Source organism: Zosterops lateralis (assembly GCF_965231275.1).
Source record: "Zosterops lateralis genome assembly, chromosome: 3".
Lineage (NCBI taxonomy): Eukaryota > Metazoa > Chordata > Aves > Passeriformes > Zosteropidae > Zosterops > Zosterops lateralis.
This window is the reverse complement of record NC_139764.1, coordinates 77,064,810-77,085,650: the sequence shown is the minus strand read 5'-3', so window position 1 is coordinate 77,085,650 and position 20,841 is coordinate 77,064,810. Positions and strand designations below refer to the sequence as shown.

At 39.3% G+C, this 20,841-nt stretch overlaps 1 protein-coding gene across 1 annotated transcript in view; it reads right to left on the bottom strand.

The window, feature by feature from the left end:
* Positions 1-20,485, bottom strand: part of MDN1 (midasin AAA ATPase 1) — a gene marked incomplete at its 5' end in the record, with an annotated part of 92,758 nt that extends 72,273 nt beyond the window's left edge. The window contains 12 exons of the mRNA XM_083857497.1: positions 655-750; positions 1,402-1,483; positions 2,501-2,694; positions 4,241-4,355; positions 6,280-6,383; positions 7,862-7,993; positions 9,175-9,387; positions 11,398-11,590; positions 11,670-11,777; positions 13,113-13,337; positions 14,850-15,076; positions 20,384-20,485. Of these exons, the coding sequence (XP_083713623.1) occupies positions 655-750; positions 1,402-1,483; positions 2,501-2,694; positions 4,241-4,355; positions 6,280-6,383; positions 7,862-7,993; positions 9,175-9,387; positions 11,398-11,590; positions 11,670-11,777; positions 13,113-13,337; positions 14,850-15,076; positions 20,384-20,485 (1,791 nt within the window). The remainder of the gene's footprint in view (positions 1-654; positions 751-1,401; positions 1,484-2,500; positions 2,695-4,240; positions 4,356-6,279; positions 6,384-7,861; positions 7,994-9,174; positions 9,388-11,397; positions 11,591-11,669; positions 11,778-13,112; positions 13,338-14,849; positions 15,077-20,383) is intronic.
* Positions 20,486-20,841: the final 356 nt, after the last annotated feature.

Sequence of the window (20,841 nt, the reverse complement as noted above, 5' to 3'; positions counted from 1 at the left end):
TGCCACTTACAGGGAATAATACATTCCTTCAATTAAATAATGCAAAGAAGGACAAAGAGAAAAACCCACAGAAGTTTCAGGGATCCATCTGTCAACTTGAAGTAACAGCAGAGAGAATTTGCTTTGCAGACTTCTACAGTCAGAAATAGTTGACAAAAAAAATTATTTAGTTTAACTCTGTCATTGACAGAGCTCCAAAGAGAGAGATGATTTTGTAATCAGTGAGTAGAAAACAAGTAGCAGTAAAGATCATGTTCCTCTCTGATCTCTCCATTTAAGTGATTAACATTCACTGTAAACCACCTAAGAAAAACCACATTCTTTGCTACCCTGTGCATCTAGTGGTATGATATGCTTAGGTAGCTGTACCATTCCAGCTGTGAAATACTTCTTTTGCATCATGAGGGCATTTGATCTAAAAACAGGTTCCCTGGAACTTTCAAAGAAAAAAAAATTACATCTGAATATAAAAATAGGAGAAAACCAGCTCCTGGGATGGAACAAAAAGCAAAAAACAACCTGTTTGGGACAGAGAGGTGGCCATAATTTTGAATAAAAAAATAGCATAACATATTTCAATTAATCATAGAAATGTATTACAGCAAGCTATAAAATAGTACCAGTAAAGACCATGTTAACTGTAGCGCAACATACCTTTTTTTGGGAAATGTTTAGGTAACTTCCAATAACTTTTGCCATTTTCTGTCTGCTCCCTTGGTTGGACAACATGGCTGTGAAACAGTCCAATGCCTGTCAAGGGGAAAACCAACTTCTTGAAAACTAGTTTTGTCTGAATTTATCTGACAAGCACGATCTTAAATCTAAATGAACCCAAATCCAATCCAACCATTGTAAATGAAACTATTTCAGCATCCTCTGATTGAGACAAACAACAGAGTTCAGAAAAATGCAAGAACTTCTAAACTCTGTAATGTAGAGGGTTTATACCAAATATGAAAACTCTTCAATGCCCAGTCTCAAAAGCTATTTTTTGACTAATGGACCAAAATGGACAAGGAAGTAACATTTTAAGATTGCCCATCTCAAAACTGCATCTAAAGGATGCATATCCAAAAAGTTCCCAACCTATACTGTAAACTGATGAACAGGTAAGTAGAAAAGCAGCCCTATATTACAAGAAGAAGAAAGGTCTCAGCCAAGTGCAATCCCAGCTTGTACCAGTTAAAACTATTTTGCACCATCCTGTTTGTACGACAGCAGTAAATTCTTTTATGACCCTACTGCAAACAACTTTCCTAGTAGCAACAAAACCTTCTGATCAGAGATATCACAGACGTTTCAACTACAGCTCTTCTGCTTCAAACAAAACCAAACAAATTCCCAAAGAGCATTTTGTGAAACAACAGAATCTGGGATCAATTGGATCAAGTCTTACAGCACCTCCTGAAAAATATTCACTGCTGTGGTCGAAGAATTACTGTCAAAGTTGTAAGCAATCCTGCTGCACCAATTCAGTAGGTCTCTAAAAAGAAAAACCAAAAAGACTTGGTACAAACATGCCAAAATACACAGCACCTTCTTTCATGTTCAATTTAGGTCACAACAGCATCTTTTGGCACTTGCACACGTAGTTGTTGTGCAAGTTGTACATAGGAAGACACAAAGAGCATGGTAATTCTGAGGAGGAGCGCAAAGACTAACACTGCTTATAAACAGATAATACATACTCCATTAAATCATAAGGTAACTGTAAAACTCAAAGGTATTAAGGAATCCAGAAAGGTATACACACCCATTTTTTCAATATACAGCTTCCTTACCAACAACAAGATTTTCCAAAAGGCAAGAAAAGCAAACTTTGTTCTCAAAACAACTGACGTTCTCATGCTCCACAAAAATATCAAGTACTATCCACACCTAGCATTTACTAATTCAGAAAGCACTACTGTTTACAGAATTTCCAGATCAGTAGAACTGACATTTGGTAGAAGAGGAAAAAGTAATTCAGCATCAAACTACATTCCATCACAGAATTTCTGAAATTAACAGTACATTACAAATACAGCTCTTTTCAGTCACCTTAAGCTTAAGTTATAATGCTGAAAGTGTTCAGCATGAAACAATCTAGATAATATCCTCAGTTACTGAAAACGTTATCTTCCAGCTACTGAGAGAACATTATACAGCTCCCTCCAGTTCTTAACTGGTACTGGTATCTTGTGTTAACAATACTTAAGAACAAATTCATATGTCTTGATGCCAACTAAGCACTGCATATGACAAAACCCAGCTGTTCCCCCACACTTCCAAAAAGTAAGCATAACAAATAGGAAGTTTAAATAATCCAGAATGAGCTTCTTTAAATGATATATTAATCATTATTTTAAAACAAAAAGAGTATTTTCCAGATTTTACAAAATTCACGTTTAATTATGCAAGTTTTCACTATTATTTTTAAAAAATTAGGGAAAATAATGAAAATAAACCCTTCTATCTCTGTAGCTAACTGACTTCCAAAAAACATATAATAAGGGACAACCTTAGAGATAGTTCTCTTCCTTCCAGATTTGGTTTCTTATGCTCTGATCTCGATTCTGATGCTGCTTCTGGCACTTGACTGGAGCCAGCAGCACTGTGCTCTGATGCCTGATACTTGTCTCCCGCAAGGTCAATGAAAATGCCTAGCAAGTGATCTGTCACAAGAGCAAGGTTGGGGTATCTCCTTTGGAGGACCTGAAACCAGAAACAAAAAAACAAAACCAAATGGAACAAGACAATGAAACAAAAAGCCCATCTGCACTGGAAAGAAACCAACAGCACCTCAATTTTTACTGGGAGATGCTTCCATAGATATTTTATCTGGCAAGCTACAAAAAACTGTTCTCTCACCATCTCTTATCTCAAGAAAATAGAAATTATGACTACTATGATACTGATTTTGATGCCAAAACAAACTTTGCCAACTCAACTCCAATTCATTTAATACATTTGCACAAATATCAACTGGAAGAACAAAAAGTACATTTAATCCTGTCTGAACGACCACACAACTTTACAACTCATCACGGAAGTCCTTACCTCCTGCCCATCCTTTTATGACTAAATTCATTTGAGCATTCAAATTGTCTATTCACTATGCTGACAAAGGCATATTAAGGGGATAATTTTTCTTTTGTAATTTCCTTTCAGCTCAGTTCTCTCCACTAAAGCTTGCCAACCAAAATATTGCTTCCCAAAATTACTTTTCACAAATACAGGCCAGGAAAACTAGTCCTACCCTGCCAGGCTGACTTTTAAGATCAACAAGAAAAACATGAGTCTGTTTTCAAGGCAAGCAGGTGGGTGTTCTCCAACACTGTCTCTTCTATTACTAATGTGGAATCTTAGTGCCTAATTTATACATTTTTGTGACTTAAGCTACAAAGTTGCAGAAAAAGAATAAAAAGGACCTAGTGGTAAGCCACATAGCTAACACTCAAGTTTTGTTTTTTTTCATAAGGTCTTGATAATTGTTCTTGCCCCATTCCTAACAATTAACTGACAAATGACAAGGAAAGGAAAAAAACCCACACAGATATTTAAGGCCACCTATAATTGTGCTGGCTGCTGAACGAGTCCAAAGGAGTGAATGAATTCTACTAAAAAACCAATCTTCTCTATTCTAGAAAATTCAGAACTTTCTCCTCAACTCTTCTGCTAAATACCATTCACTAGCTTTTCCCTCAGCCAAAGGTCTTTTAGAATCAGACCCTGTTTTGAGCTCTGTATCACAAGGAGAATCTCAGAGAATTTTATTTTCATATAAGCCCTGGGCTGGTTTAATCTTCTAAAGAAATACACAAACCAAACACCTCCCAGAGATGTTAATAAAAGATAGATGTTAATAGAAGCAGTTATTTTTAAATGATAACTGACCAACTATTTTTCAATTCAAAGCTTAGAACTCAGAATTAGAGTAAGCTCAATTTTCTTTTTTGCTATTTGTCTCTGCGCTCAAGTCTCAGTGGGCTAATAAGCAGCAAAGTAACTTGATTCTTAGACCCACACAAAGCACAATTGTGTCTGACAAGGCAAGTTCCAGGAATCTTTGTTCAATTCACTTCGAATTTTCCTGACAACTGCCTGTTTACTTCAAAATTGGAGCACAAAGCTGAAATTGTAAGGGTCTATTGCAGAACTTGAAGATAAAATAAGGATTCAATCAACTACTGAAAAACATTTATTACCCTAAGCTGAAACAATTCTTCACATGCCACAATGGAGCAACACACCCCCATACCTCCTTGAGTTCTCCTCTGCTCATGTTATCCAGATGTATTTTGGTCCAGTATTTGTCCAGAAGAGCAGCATGGCTGCTTTGCTGCCTGTACCAACCTCCACCACAGCTGAATATCCTAAAGCAAAACAACAATGAAGAAACACAGCATGTGAAGTGTGGCTGAAGAATTCAGCATTTTCAGTGCATGTCCGTGCATCAAACATGTTGCACAGAGCTGCAACAGCATAATGCAACAGGCATAAATGACACTGTTTGTCACTGCACTGTAATGTACCCCACCTTGCCTACCCATGCTTTCCAAATTACTTGTTAAAACAGTGGGTTTTTTTCCTTGACAATATGGCAAACTCCCCAGAGACACTTTCAGAAAGACTTAAATTACTGTCAGTTGTCTATCAGAAGCAACATAGAATCCATTGTAAAGGGAGAAACATGACAGAAGTGGCCTGTGAAATATCTTAATGGATCTGTGATCTTATTGCAGAGGTGCAAGAAAAGCATCTTCAGCCCTATCCCCTCCACAGTTTTTCACAATTATTCTTCCTCATACTCCAGACTCAGCTCTTTCCATCATACATTTCATTCCCTTTGTTCTTTTACTACAGAAATAACAATTCAGCCATGTGTTTTTACCCACTTTAGAAGCAGCTTTGCACATGCAAAGCATTAGATTTGGGGTTGTGGTTTGGCTTTTGTTTTCTGATGGATTTTTGTTAGATTTTTTTTCTTCTTTGTTGTATTGTGTTAGGTTTCAATTGCTAAATACTTTTTCCCGGCTGTAAACTGCAACAAATTTGCAGGATCCACTCTAACAAGCCTAATGAAAATTGTAATTTGCTGCTATACAAACTGTTCACCAATGTGCTGGTTTTGGTTGGGATAGAGTTAAAACTCTTCAGAGGAGCTGGTGTGGGGCTGTGTTTTGGATTTGTGACCCAAACAGTGCTGATAATACAGGGATGTATTAGTTACCCCTGTGAAGGGCTTCCTGAGAGGCAAAGCCTTTCCTGCTTCTCAGAAAAGTACCAGCACCACTCCAGCAGATGAGGGTGAGGGTACACAGGGAGTTGGGAAGGGATATGGCCAGGAGAGCTGATCCAAACTGACCACAAGGATATTCCAGATCAGATGGGGTTGTGCCTAGCTTACAAAGCTGTGGGAAGAAGAAGGAAGGATGGAGATGCTCGGAGTGATAGGGTTTGTCTCTTTGTTTGTGTGGAAAGCTTTTGCTTTACCTAAACTCTGTCCCAACCCATGATTTTTCCCACTTTCACTCTTTTAGCTCTCTTCCCCCATCCTGCAGCAGGGGAGTGAACCAGCACCTGTGTGGTGTTTAGCTGCTGACTGAGGTTAAACCATGACAACCACGCATACAGAAATAAAAATTCTTAGGAAATGAGGCAGCCAAAGGAGTTGAATACAAAAGACTCGATTCCAGAAAAAACAGAAGAACAAATTTATAGAAGTAAGAGAAAAGCAGAAAAAATTGTTAAAGGCTTTGAAATAAACTACAAAACATTTGAAAACCATGTAACTGCCATTACCCATACAGACCTCCTAACCTTTAACCTTGATACCATATTATGTCTTCCTATACAAAAAGTAATTTTGACATCTGAGGCACGAGCCACTACCACAGTGAAACAATCAGGCAGAATATATTATATCTTTTTCTAGTTAGAAAACATTACAACCACCTCTATTGACTCAATACTTTCATAACTACGAATAATAAACCTTTTTCGCACAGTAATTCCTAAGAGTGGTATTTTGTCTTGGTGATAGGTTGGTTTTGTAGGGCTCTTCCCAGCACAGTTTATTCCTTCAGCCTTGTTGAAGCAATTTTTCTGTACGAAAATTGGGATGCACCCCAAGGCTGCTTTCAAGTGGAAAAAAAAAATTACAGTTTCTGTGACTTATATTACTTGTTAATTGGAAATTGCTAAATATTCCTACACAAATACTTTGTACTAAAAAGTACCTTGGACTTAAAAAAATGATACCCATGTTCTCAATCTCATTTAAGTTCACAAACCTACCTCCTGGTTGCAAAAAACTGGAATCCTGGTGCTACTTTTAAACAGTCACCACGACCAGGAATCAGTAACTGTCTTTTCTCCAAAAGAGGAATCAGCACAGAGATCTGGTGAGAAAAATTATAAAACATTTTTTTTGGTGACACTAACAGACAGCACAACCATCCACACTTATTTCACACTTGAGATGCTGGAGCAATGCCACTGAGCACTATTACGTAGCCAAGAACTGCTACTCCCAGAGATATGCTTCCAAGTGATGCTAACAGGAATTGCAGAGTCCCCAGCAATTTTAATTAGCAATGGAAGTCAAAGGTGTAACATTTACTTACCTTTTTTTTATCCTGTCTTCAAATTTAATGATAAGAGAATGGAAATTACAGCCTTTACACTGCAAGTCCAAATCAAAACTATTTATTTTAAAATTATCAAATTACTTATTAGACACATTCAGATCAGAAGCTTTATTTTGCTTATCTGCCTGAACAAAGATAACCTGTGTTTCAAAGATCTCATTCTCAAACATCAACCTTTTTCATTGTATACACTGCTACCCCGGGAGAGTTTGCTGTCTATTTAAAGGATATACTCTTCCCTGGGGAAGGACAGTAATGGTGGTGGAAAGAAAGAAGGGAGGAATGACAACACCAACCCCTCAGCACAGAGGGAGGCACACAGAGAGATGCTTTGATATGGAGAAAGCAGACAGGATGCCTGCAGGGAGGACCTGAAGAAAGGGATTTGATGAATGTAGGATACTACTCAGGGTATGCTCATCATGAATGCAAAGAGTTGAGTCCACAAAAGCAAATAAGTGCATGACCCTCTAGCAGTGAATGGCCTGTACATACAAGCAGTATTCATTTGCTTTCTTATAATTCTTCTATTTCTATATCAGAAGCCTAGAACCTAATAGACAAATAGACAGGTTATTCAGTCACACAAAGGATGCTTTATGGAACAGATATGGAAGGAAACAACCAGCAGAATGTCCAGCAGGCCTATGCATCAAAGCATCTCTATCACACCATTCTTGCAAATGACTTGTTTTCAGTAGCCATTACTTCAAGAGGCAAGGATGACTGACTAACTAGTTGTTCTGGAGCCAAAAAAACCAGGAAATCTGTTAAAACTTATAATGCTTAGTGCAACACCACATTTTTAATACGCAAGAAATGTATAAGAAAAAATATGTGGAAGGTAAAAAAAGCCTCACACAACAAAACACACACACACACAAAAATCTTATTTACAGCACCAGCCTCATATATTGACAATATTCTGTGGTGTTTAGGGTCACATTTGGTTTCAAACACCAAAATATTATGAAATAGGCACATTATCAGTGTCAATTCCAGTTTTCAGAGTGAAATCTGGCATCAGTGTCAGGGTCATGACTACTCTGTAACAAAGACAAAAACTAATGAGGTGTACAAATATGTCAACAAAGGTGAATTCTTTCTAACACCCTCTAAAGGAGCAGCATTTTCAGCATGCTGCTACAGAACCCTGGTAATTAGACTCCCAAAATTGCCATCATGGGGCATTAAGACCAGGACCTTAAAGCAAACATAAAGCTACATACCACATCCAGAGGAGCATAATCGATATCCTCCAGAAGTATCCAGTGACCTTTGGTAACAGCTTGAGTCAAGGTGCCAGGCTGCCACACAAACTCTCCTGGTACATCTGTGCATCGATACATCCCCAGCAGCGTCTGTGACAGAAGCAATCAGCACATCAGAGTCCTGGCCATCACCTCCCCAGGGGAAAGGATGGCAAATACGACCAAAGTTGGGACAGAAGTGACACTTAGCCTCCATCTTACTGAACAATCTGTCTGGCAATCTGTGCCCAGCATTGCACTTATTTAATTGAGAAGAAAAGTTTCCCACCTCCAGTGGCAATTTAATTGAAAATTAATAATTAAAACCAACTGGAAGTGAATTTATGAGCTGTGCCACCCTAATTTTACAAGCAATTTAAAGTAACACAGAAAACCATCTCAAGTCACACCAGACTTTAGTCTGTGTTTTTGAAAAGTCTGTAACTAAACAGAATTATAAAGTGAGTTATTCAAAAGTAAAATCCAGTCAAAGCTTTGCTTTTCTCTCAAACTGTAACTTCAATATTTAAGCATTGCTTTAAAAACTGAGTTCGTGTTTTTACTGCTACGTATTTTACACCTTGAACTTCACCATTTCTTCTTAAATAAGATGGCCTTAGTCTTGTATATGAGAAGATAACAGTTGTGAGATGGTGAAAGCAGGTGTTCCATGCAAGCAAAGAAAGTGCTTATGCATGCTAATAAAAACCTTCAGGTAACTTCTGGTAGATACTAACCACCTTTGAAAACTAAAAATAAATTGTGCCAAACAACATAACTCAAGCTCCAAAATTCTGTATGCAAAACAAGTACACGAAATAATCTATAGATAGAGCTTAATCATTATTATGTAACTGCAAGTCACCTCAACATCCCAGTATCTTACTTTATCTCACCTTTATCACAAAAAAACCCCATCAGATTAAACTGACATTAGCTCACTGAGACTGAACTAAAAGTGTTCATACAACCTTTGGCACCAGAATCCTGCTTTTTCCAATACAAATCTCTTTATTTTAATTAAAAAAAACAGTAGAGCTCTTCCACATAGAAAGACCCTGATAAGACATAATTTGAATGATACAGGTTCAGCACAATTATGCAAAGAATTTAAAACCTACAGGAAGATAAGTTATTTTTCTTGTTCATTTATTCATTCTCATCAATATTAAGACTGGTACTGAAAAGTTAGGCACTGCAGGGTCCTTGAGTGAAAACATGTTATTAGAAGGTAAAGTCCATGCTTTAAGTTATGTCTCATGATCCAAACATGAAACAAATCCATCAGTTACCTTACTATCAGTTTGATCTCCAAGCTGAACTTTCAAAATATGAGGAGGTTTTGCTCTTCCTGTAACAGCTGCTAAATATTCAATTAAAGAAGTTTTGCCACATCCTATTGGTCCTTCTAGTAAAACAGGAGTCTGATGTGCCACAGCAATAGCGAGGTTTTGAAGATTTGTGAAGGCAGATTCAACCAAAACAAAACTGCTGGTGTTATTTTCCTGTTCAAACATAAAATTTGGGTTACTACACTGAAATTACTTTTCTTACAGCTGTACAACAAAACAATTAGAAAAGTGAATCTAACAACAAGAAAAATTTTGGGCTGCAGATCTGCATATCAAATAAAAAAAAAAAAGGAGTCTAAAGTTGTATTTATTGACAGATATTAAAACAGACTTCATCCAAAACCTGTTACAGGTGAAACACTTAATGAAAAGTATACATATAACTTGATCCCAAGGGGAATTCACACTAAGTTGTCAGTACAGGCATAGTAACTATTCTGTCATAACTCTTGTCAGTCAAATACAATTTGCAATATGAGTGAAATTAACTCATCAGAATGGATCCAAATCATAGGACAAATCAATGACTAGCTGCATTCAAATGATGCAAATATGAATATTAAATTAATGAATGCAAGTATTTACTTCTTTCTGTAGAGGCCAAAGTATAAGATCATTAAACTCAGTGAATTAAAAAAAAAATAAAAAAGTTATATTTAACATTTTCATTTTATTTAAAATTAAATTAATTTGGTTTATTGAGTAATTAATCAATGCTACAGACAGTCTCCAAATGACTCTTGCAGTCACTTACATATCTATATATGGCACAAAAATTAGTGCTTTGTGCCAAAAGCCTCAGGGGAAATAAATCAGAGCATTGAAGCAAGTGTCTTGTACTTAAGTCTGACCATTTTTTCAGATACAGCTTGATGTACTTCTCTAGGAACGAGAAAATCTGCTTCTCCTCACAGTTTGCTCCTATGGCTTCATCAGACCTCATAAGCTGTCACTAGAATGTCCCCATTGTAACTGGAACTACACTGTAGACCAGAGCAGTGGAATACCTCTGGCTATTAAAAAAATAAAAGCATTCCTTTCAGGGAAGTTTTCTCCTCCCTCAGAGATAAAGAGTATTCTTACAGTAATCCAGTTTATAGCATGGCCTGGCTTCAGCACAGCTGCAGCAGCAGTGGTGCTGCCATGGGAGTAAGAATCCTTAAACAGCTCTACAGTTTCCCCTGCTACAGTGAATTCCAAACCACTCTTTCAATCCTATAAAAAAATCCCAAAAGGCTAGAAAACAGTGTATTCAAAAACAGAAGTGGAGAGAAAAACAGGGTGGGGGGAAGAGGAATTTGGAGGGAAGATCCTCTTTCCTTGCTTCAGCTACTGAAACAATTCTGCACACTGGTAGCCTTCATTCATTTCTTTGTCCTGTTGTAGATCACTGTTCCAAAATTAAGCAAAAAGATTCGGCTAAGAGCTAAAACTTGTACCTAAAGGAGAAAAACAGTCAGGAATACTGGCTGTAGCTACAAAGAGGTATCTGAACAGCTTAAGTTAAACAGCAATTTAGAAGAAAAAAGGTTAAATAAATACTGTTTGTTTAAGTTATATAGCAATTTAGAAGAAAAAAGGTTAAATACTGTTTGTTTAAAAACGTTTATGCTTTGGGCTTCCCAAAACTGTAAGGCACTATAGTCTGCATTATACTTTCTCCAGTGGTGACAGTAAATTCCTGCTCACATCCTTTGCCCTTTCTTCTGCTTTCTGGAAGAGTTTGAACTGCAGCCTTCTTTTCTTTTCAGAGAAGAAATGAGCACATGTTTGGAGAAAGGCTGCATATAAGATGCCTGTATAGCACAAAAAACCCTATGTCAGGTAGGTAAAAGCAACTGTCCCAGATCCTGACTTTAGTCAGCTATGGATCATCACTCTGAGACTGCAGTTACTAAGTAAAGCTGAAAATTCTTTCGTAGTATGTTTGTACAAACTGCTACATGAAGGTAAAATGAACAGCACTATTGCTCCTTCAGTGCTTCACTCCATTGCAGAGCTTCTTTGTGGTGCCTGTATTACACAACACTACAGCACACATTGAGAAAGATAAACACATTACCCACAGTATCTCAATATGGTATAATCAGGAAATAAAGTCAGTTCACTGCACTTAGAAATTCCTAAAATGAAAATGTACTAATTTAACTGTGGATTACATACCTGCTCTTCAGAAACATGCTGTAGTCTCGGCAGCACAATGCCACAAACAGCTACTACGTGTGCAGAGAGGTCACTCGACACAACGTGTCCTTGTGTGGAGTGCAGTTCTTTTTCCTTTTCCCAAAATGAGGAGTCTGGATTAGCCAAAACTAAGGCTTTTTCCACATTCTGCAGCTGAGATTCTTCTAGCAACCTGCAAAACCCATGTTTATTAACTCAGCTGAAAGCCATCAAGAAAAACAAATAGAGTTCAAGATTTTAAAAGTCCTTACTTCAGTCTGAAATGTATCAGCTCCTCAGGATTGAATATCTTCTTCAGGAAAGATAACTTATGCTCATCGTTCATGCATGTAACCAGTGCAAGACAGTTTGAAGTGTACCTAAAAATTACATTTAGAACAAAATACATCAAAACAGTTTTAAGAAATGAAGTTTGACAACTGTCAATTGCATACAAAAACATCAAGTTTAGAAAAACGTACAGAAAATTTTAGTCACAGAAATTATTCTAGCACTATGCTTAACATTCTTTCAGATTAGACAAATATCTCAGAACTGAGGAAAGCAATTCTAACATGGCACAGTTTTAATTTATACACCAATTAGCTAACACTTCTCTGAAGAACTGAATTATCAGCAGAAATAAAATAATGGAATGCACTTTCCTAAGTAAATAAAGATAACATATGAGACACGGAAAATGAAATCATCTTTGCCTAATTTTTTTTCTCCTACCATTTCCCTTCCAAACTTCATTTCATGCTATTTATAAAGTAAATTTAATGCAATGAAATAAATTTTGAGTCCCTAAAAAAGCCAACAACTCGCAAGACGTGACTACATAAAGCTGTCTTGCAACAAAAGAATGCTTAATATAAATCATAAAGCAGTTTTCATTCATTATAATGCTGTTTTTAACTTCCAAGAGCAAAGTTTTCAATGAGTGTGATGGGGGGGGGGGAAGGAAGAGTAGGCAGAAGATTGTTTCAGGATAAATGTTTAAAAGCCAGCATCATTCACTTACTTAAGACTATTGGTTGAACACCAGGTAAACAAATTCTAGTCAAAGAATTACAAGTTGTATCTCTTTTTCTGACACTAAGTATGTAATTTTGAAGAGCTTCATAAATGACTGATAGATTTGACAACACTCTTGGTTCTGCCCCTCCTAAATCATACACCTTACTTAAATTATGTCAAATCTGAATTTGTTTTAAAAAGTGAAGCCTATTAGCATATTTTTTTAAAATAAAAGGCACTATCAATACTACCCCTGACATAAATAAGGTAGAGCATGTGATTAGGCTGAAGTCCTGCAAGCAGACACCTAACATGAAAGATATGACCAAAATCCCACACAAAACCTGTAACAAAGCAAATATGAAGTGCAGCTTAAAAAAGTTAAGTTTTACAGCCGCTGAGAAATCCTACACACAAACAACTGAAAAAAGAAACAACTTGGGCAAACTGAAATTATTTGAAAAGATTCTCTAGATCATAGTTTTAAGCTCTACTAAGGGCTTGCCTAAAATTCACTCTGTGGTAGATCACTATAGCTTTCAAAAGGTCAGTTAAGAAGTAAAAGTACAGATACCATTGGTACAGATTCCCGGTATTATTTGAAGATGCTTTCTATTGCATGTGAACATTGTTAATTACAATTCAAGATACATTTACATTTACTCAGTGAAGAAGATCTGAAGGTTTTAACTTACCAACGGACTAAAGTGTCATGACTCCTCAGGAGTGGAATACACACACTCCAGTCCCATAATTCCCGGAAAACGGATGGCTCCTTTTGTAAAAATCTGTAGGCGGCCTCCATGAGGTCCCGTAACTTCATTCGTCTGCGCCCGTATCGGACTGTGTTTGCATCTGAGCTCTCCAGGAAAAGCCTCTGGAAAACTGGTGATGTAGTTTTAAAGTATCTTAAAGCAAATCTTTAGAAGAGAGAGAGAAGGAACACAGATATGTAAGTCAGAAGAAAGAAAAACAGACACTAATAAAAATGCCAGAGCACGGGTTCTAAGACAGTAATTGATGGTACTAAGAACTAAGGGTTATAATGAACTTTGTCCACACAGGGAAAAACAACCATTTCAGCAATCAGCTGACAACAGATCTTATTTACCTTATTAGGAATCATTATTTACTTATCGAGGAGAAATAGTACTGCCTTTGGTGAAAACTCTTTGATTGATCTTGTTTACTGAAAAAGTAATACTGATTCCTAATTATGTAACTTTACCAGCCTAGATGTCTAGTACTAATCTCAGAGATTTTGGTTGTGAACCATTTTCATGGTAGCTGTTTCACTTTTCTGTAAATCATAGATGAAAGTCAAATTGCATCTTACAACACGATTTAATTAAAACAAATTATGTTTGAGACTTGTATTTACCTAATAATTATTTACATTCAAAATACATTTGTTATTGTGGGAGACATTTCAAACCCTGCCACAATCTCTCTTCACCAAGGAACACTAACAAGCACATACTGCCTGGATGAAGTTTTAACTGCAATGTTAATGGCTAACGACTCAAACAATTGGCCATTTGCAAAAGCAGCAGTGCTTTGCTGAGGATGTGCAGGGTCACAGCCCAGGGGCAGAGGGGGTGAGCACAAACCACCCATGAGCAGGGGCTACAGTCTGGGGTTTGGGCCACATCTCAAGAGACTAATAGAAAGTCCTGCAAGGTGGGATAACGCCTTTTATCATGACAATATCCTCCCTTACACAAGTGGCTTAGGTGTGAAAATTCCCCTTGGGGGAAGTACAGAGACATTCACACTGAAGGTTTTCATCTCTTCTGATGAAGCATAACTGGCTCAACTGTATTAGAGGCAGCTGACTGTCTTAGGAGTCATCATGAATCAATAATCCCCCAGATTCACTTTTAGGAACTTCCAACAGAGAACTTGTCACGATCCACAGTGTAGCAACAGGGTGTAAAACTCCCCCCCCACCAGGGAGGGTACTTGGGCACTTCCACCTGAACCTGTTTGTCAACCCAACAAATTTTGTATTCCCTGGGCTTCCCCCACCTCCTGATGGATCAACACTTTGACCATCACTTGAACAAATGGACACTAAAACTACAACAACCAAGTCTCGTTGCTGATCTGTGTGGGTAGTGAAATCTATCTTTTCCTTCCTTCCTTCCCCCTTATACATTAAACAAAGTGTTCTTATTTATGCTCATATATTGTTACAGTTCTACAGATAATAACCAAAACAGCTACATATCTCCTTTCCATTGCAACCAAATTGTTCTAAAATAAGCAACACACACACACACACACACATATACATATATAAACACTAGTCAGTCAATGTCCTTCTCTCTAATCCATCCCACGGGATCTACTAACAAGAACCTGAGTTATCCTGCCTCCAGAGGCAGGCTGTAACACTTCCTAAATTCAAACATTGACATCTCATTACTCACGGCAAAACATCAGGGTGGTCAGCAAGCAGCTTGCTCATTGCTACACACAACCTTTCATGCCGATCATGGTTGATTTGGCCCCCAACTTTAATAGCTTCTGCATTTCTTTCTAACAAATCCAGCAGGATGGGCCGAACTTGACGGGCGATCAATAGAGTACATTCTTTATCCAGCAATAACTGCGCTAAAGTATTGAGGATGCACTGACGATCCTGCTGAGTCCAAACCTAAAGGAAAGGGAAGTGAAAACAGGTTACATGGAAAATGATTCTGACTTTTAACTTCAGAACTATTCATGCAGGAGTCAGAGCGAATTTTACAGGAACAAATAGTTCAAAACCCCAAAATCCCAAAACAAGTACTCAATTGACACAGTTCTCTGTATTAAAAAACCCCAATAATTATAATAGAGAATGAGTAAGATGCAGAATGATACGCTAAATAGGAATTACAAAGTAGTTCCAAAATCCTAAATTATGCTTTACAACTGAAAGATAAAGCAATTTGTAATTTATTTTTTTTTTTAAGAAAAAGATTGGGAAAATGTTGGAACAACTAACACATCTTTCTTCCTAGAATTTCCGTTGATCTTAACAGCTTGGTCTCACGAGAGCCACAAAATATTTAAGAATTTGACTTCTTAAGTTTAAGTTGCTTCATGTTCACTATCTCTTTACAAAAAAAGAAGCATTCAGTCATGATCACAGCCATATTTTCATAGTTCTGACAAGAATTACAGCAAGCAATGCTCTTAACAAGAAGCAGCTTATATCTGCAGTTTTTAAGTTGAAATTATTTTTCTTTTTATACTGTTATACAAAAATGGTCATTTAGTTCTTTATAATACAAGGCAAACATATTCGCACCTCCTAGAAGAGAGGAAAAACCCAAACCAACACACCTACACCTCGTATCTCCCTCACCTAGCCCCTCCCAGCCCTTCTAACTTAGTTACTGAAGAACAACCCATTTCCTGTGTCTTACCCTTAAATTTCTCTGCTCTCTGAGCTCATGTTACTACCCAAGCATCTCTCCACTTCCATGATGTTTAACACGTAGGGCAGTATAAGTAATTTTGAAACTTGGGATTATGGATTTGCACTGTAGTGGTTTTGCTCTTAACTCGGATGCTCCATGGTCCCCTCCCTCACTGAGTGAACCCTTATCCTGCTCAAGACAGAAATATTCTGTATTTCAGGTAGTCTTTTGTTTCAGCACCGAGTGCAGCCAACTCCCACTTCTCCTAGGCTTGAGTTACTGGGGTACGACCTGTTTCTGGTCTCACAGATGGGATGGTTTCACTGTTGCAAGAGTGCAGCCTCCTTTGGTTACACCTCTGTCCAAGCCCTTCTAGAACACACCCAAACCAGTTCAAGTTCCTCGGACTCCTGAATTCGAAAAGACATTCATCCCAATACAGCATTAAAGAGCCTGGGAAACTGAAGTATATACACTACAAATATCAAAACCATCAGACTAATTGCAAGCAGTTTCTTACAGACCTTGTGTTTGCTTTTACAGAACATAAGTTTATCTGTCTCTCATCTCTCACAGCAGCATCAAAAATTATTTTAAAAACGCAGCAAGGCCCTGTTCATTACAGGGGATCACATTTTGAGTGGCAAAATGACTGATAAGCAGTTTAAAGGCAGAATGGCTCAAAAGAAACAGAAATAAACTCCCCTGGAAAAATAAAAAGTAGCCCCAGTTTTCAAATCAATTACATTTTTAGCTACCCAAACAAGGCACAATAGGGTGTTTAATTTATTAAGCAAAGCTTTGAATATCAAATAAAGTCAGTTAACAATAAAATAAAAATAATGTGACTGACTCAGTAAAATTCTGTATTTGCATGTCTGCTGTACAACAAATTCATGCCATAGGCAATTTCATGAGAGGAAGCAGTTTTTTAATCATTGTGTGCAATACCCTTAGGACATATAAAGCTCTTCAAAAATCACAGTGGCAACATTCACATTCTACAAAGAGACTGTCTATCTGATTTCAGACCCATAAAAATTTTATGGAAAAGCAGAATACTGTTAGAAGGCTTTTTTTTTTTTTTAACTGAACATGGCTTTATGAAATAAAGTGTTCAAGTTTGAGATAGTAAATCTGCACCTGTGGTTCCAAATAGCTGCTTTAAAAAAGCATCACAAAAGACTGCCTCCAAACCCAGAACACACATACATACACTGTCTATTACTAATGAGCCACATGAAGCAGACACAGCTAGGATTGAGACCTGCAGTCAGACACAATTCCAGTTGCTGCTCCAGCAGCAGGATGCACATCTCCCTCTCAGCTTGTAGAGCACCTTCACTCAGTGCACACAAGGAACAGAAATGTTTAATAGTACCTAGCTTAATCCAAACCTTAAACTCATAAAAGAAAGGATCGCAGCAATGTGCAAGCTGGTACCATGTGAAATCCACATTTCTGCTCAGGACACACAGGTTACACCAGACACAGATTTAACACTGGGATACTCCTGAAGAGTTGGAGGGCATGAGGGCCACACACAGGAAATCTTTCTTTCCCTCCAACACAGGCACTCATGTTCTCGTCTCTGTTCCCTCACGCAATACCTGAATCACTGTGCAGCAACCAACTCAGCAAGATGATCCAAATTAATCCTCCTTACAAAGTCTTACACTGGGTGGGAAAGTGGAATGGATTTTCCAAATCAGCACTCTTACTGGGTTCAAGATAAGAGAAGCAACACAAAGGAGTGGCTTGGCCTTGGGAAGAGGCTAGAAGAGAACAGAGCAGCCCCACTCTTTTTGGCAGCTGTTCAGTCCAGCGAGATAAACCAAAACACGAGCCCACACTCTTCCTATAGCCCACACAGTTCAAGAAGAAAAAAAAAAAGCAGGGGTGATACGCAGTCTCACAGGGAGCACAAGCTGGAACTTCCAAAACCTCCTCCAACACATCTTTGACAGAGCTGGACAGACCCTCACAAGAGAGGATGCAAACAAGTTTCTTGTTGACTTTGTATCATTGACATATGGTGTGCCAAAAATCACAACTCTTCAAAACCTAGCAGAAGGTGATGATAATACAGCCCAAGATGGAAGCCAAAGTGCAACATACCTTCCCTTATTTCTAATGCTACATGATGTGAAGTCTAACTAACCTTTCAAATAAAATCTTTAAGTCACATTTTAGTATGAAAAAACCTCTGCCTTAGTTGTCAGAGTGTCACACAAGGGGTAACTGTGTGAATTTGAGACCACTGGGTCACCTACTTTTTTCTACATTTATTAATATAAAGGAATAAAGGCAACATCAAATGCTAAGAGTGAAGGGCTCTAAAAGAGAGCTTGGAATTATTATTAAAACAACTTTCACTGCTACATAGAAAAATGAAATGCAAAACAAAGGATGCCAAAATAAACCACCAACAAATTAAAAAAGAAAATCAAGAATGGTGTGCTCAAGATCTCCTGTCCACTTAGGATGGTTGCATAGACTAAATAGATTAAATATCCAAAGGCGTCGTGTTCCTTGATACGTACCTTTCCATATAAGCACAGTGGTAGATACAAAGGACAGAAACAAGTAAAGGTGTTTTTGCGTTAAAGTTCCATTCCTAGGAGTGTTTTAACCTTCACAGCGATTAATTTCTCTACTGAAATTACATGATCACAGGCAACCAAAATACATACATTTGCACAAAATTCACATTTGGAATTCTATGCAGGAAGACTTTTCTGGCAGACCTTTGGTAACTCAGAGCCAAAAGCACGTTCCAGCAGCTTGTGGAGACCTATTGCTTCTATTAAATTATTCAAAAATGTAAGCGTGGGGAACAAAGACCTGCTCAGAGAGCTTTTCTTCCCATCTTCCTCATTAAGAGCACAGAAATTTGCTGTATCTTTGCAGAGTTCATGGTATATAAAAATACTTTACAGAAAAGGCTCTAATTCTATTACATATCCAAGGACAGGGAACAAAATCTTCCATGACCGCATGAACTGTGCCATACTACTGACCTCAAAAGACTGCTCCTTACTTAGCAGGTGAGGGTGAATTTCATTCCTTTATGGAATACTGTTGGAGAAGTAAGTTGCCAGAAAGACATAACAATGCTGCAGAGCAAAGAGAGGTCTAGACTTTGAGAATGCATGCTTCCTAGGTTGTATACTAAGCAACTTGTAGGAAATCAGGTATGACATTTAGAGATGGATTTTGTTTACTGGCAAGACAAGTTTAAAATAATGCTAGAGCTGTAGCTTCCAAGCCCGGAAACAGCAATTCAGTTTTCAAAAGGATGTGCCATTGTTAAAATAACGTGCTGTTCCAGACTCCCTCTGTACAATCACTCTTTAGGAATTTTCACTTAGCAAGGCTTTTAAACCTGCAGCATATCTCCGAACTGTCACCAAAAGGGAAAGGGCACAGTGTCTTTCCCAATCTCGGATCTCGGTGACTCACTTCTGGTTCACTGCTCCATCTGTCTGCTAGAACTTGTATCCACACCATCCTCGCTTCTATTTCTCAGCAGCTTCTCTCTCTTGAAAATCAACTCTTCATCACTGCTTCCCACCAATTAGCTTCCACTCAGGACTATAAATTAATGTCAATTTTACTTTGATCCTGTGATTCGCAGGGACAAAAGAGCGAGCCATCTGTCTACCAACAGAGAACCATGAGTACCAGTTATGAAAGCCTTCCCCAATCATAACTGCAGCAACTCAGACTGAAAGCCAATATGCTGAAAAAATTATTCTTTGGACTTTTCGCCTTCAAACAACTGGGACATTTCCTAGATACCCGAAGTGAAATAGAGACTTTGAGCCCCAAAATGTGTACCCATCTTAGGGGCTTCAAAAGTGCTATCATGAAAATTATTAACAAAACAATATCTGATGTGCTGATATGCTGTTATTACATATCCTCAGGCATTTCAGGGAAAGAAGGGAGACCGGCCTAAACTCTCCTAGGAGGCAGGTGTGCTTTACAGAGCTAAGGCAGCCTAACCATGAAGTGACTCTAGGACCGTGTTTCCAGCATCACAACAACCTGTGAGTCTGTGATGAAATAAAACCCTCAAAGCAAAGCCTAGAAAATCCATGCCTCTTTTTACCCCACATGCTGTTTTAAGATAATTAAAGAAGACACGCAAAAGATCATCAGGGTGGGGACTAGTTACTGTCTCAATGTTTGATAACAAAACGCCACCTCCTGCTGTCACGATTCCAGAGTCACCACAGGGGACACGGAGAGGATCGAAGATTTTAACTGCTGAGCCTCACTGCGGGGCGAGGCGCGACGAGCAGGATACGAGGATACAGGACAGGCCCTTCCCTATGGTCCGAAAGGGGCGAGGAGGGCAACAAACAGCCTCAGGGAGGGAGGGAGATTGGGAGAGCGGGGTCAGCTCCCGCCGGCTGCCGGGGGGCACACACAGGGCTGCCGGGAGGGGACGGCCGCAGAGGGGGGCGCTCCCCACAGGGGCCCCGACGAGACCCCCCCTGAGGGAGGGCGCCCGGGGGCTGCCACCGAGCGCCGCGCCGCCCGCCGCTCACCTGCTTCGCCACGAATCTGCTCAGCTCCACGCCGCTCTTCTCGTTCCTGCGCGCCACCAGCTGCAGGGGCTCGGCCAGGCGGAACCGCAGCTCCGCCGCCATCCCGCTGCCGCTGCTGCTGGTCCCGGGGCGGGGGGGACAGCGCGGGGACAGCGCCGGGCGGGGCGCGGGGCGCGCAGCACGTGCGGCGCGCGGCGGACACGGCACCACCAACTTCCGCCCTACCGCCGTCACGGGAAGCGTGGCCGCCCCGCCCCGCCCTATCGGACTACAGCTCCCGGCGTGCACAGCGCCGCCCCGCCCCCGCCCTGCCGGACTACAGCTCCCGGCGGGCACAGCGCCGCCCCCGTCTCCCGCCGCGGGCGCCGTCCGGGAGCGGAGCGAGGCTCTCCCGCTGGCTCGGGGCGTTGGGAGCCCCCGCGTGCGCCGCGTCCTCGGCCTCCCCGGCTCTCTGCTCC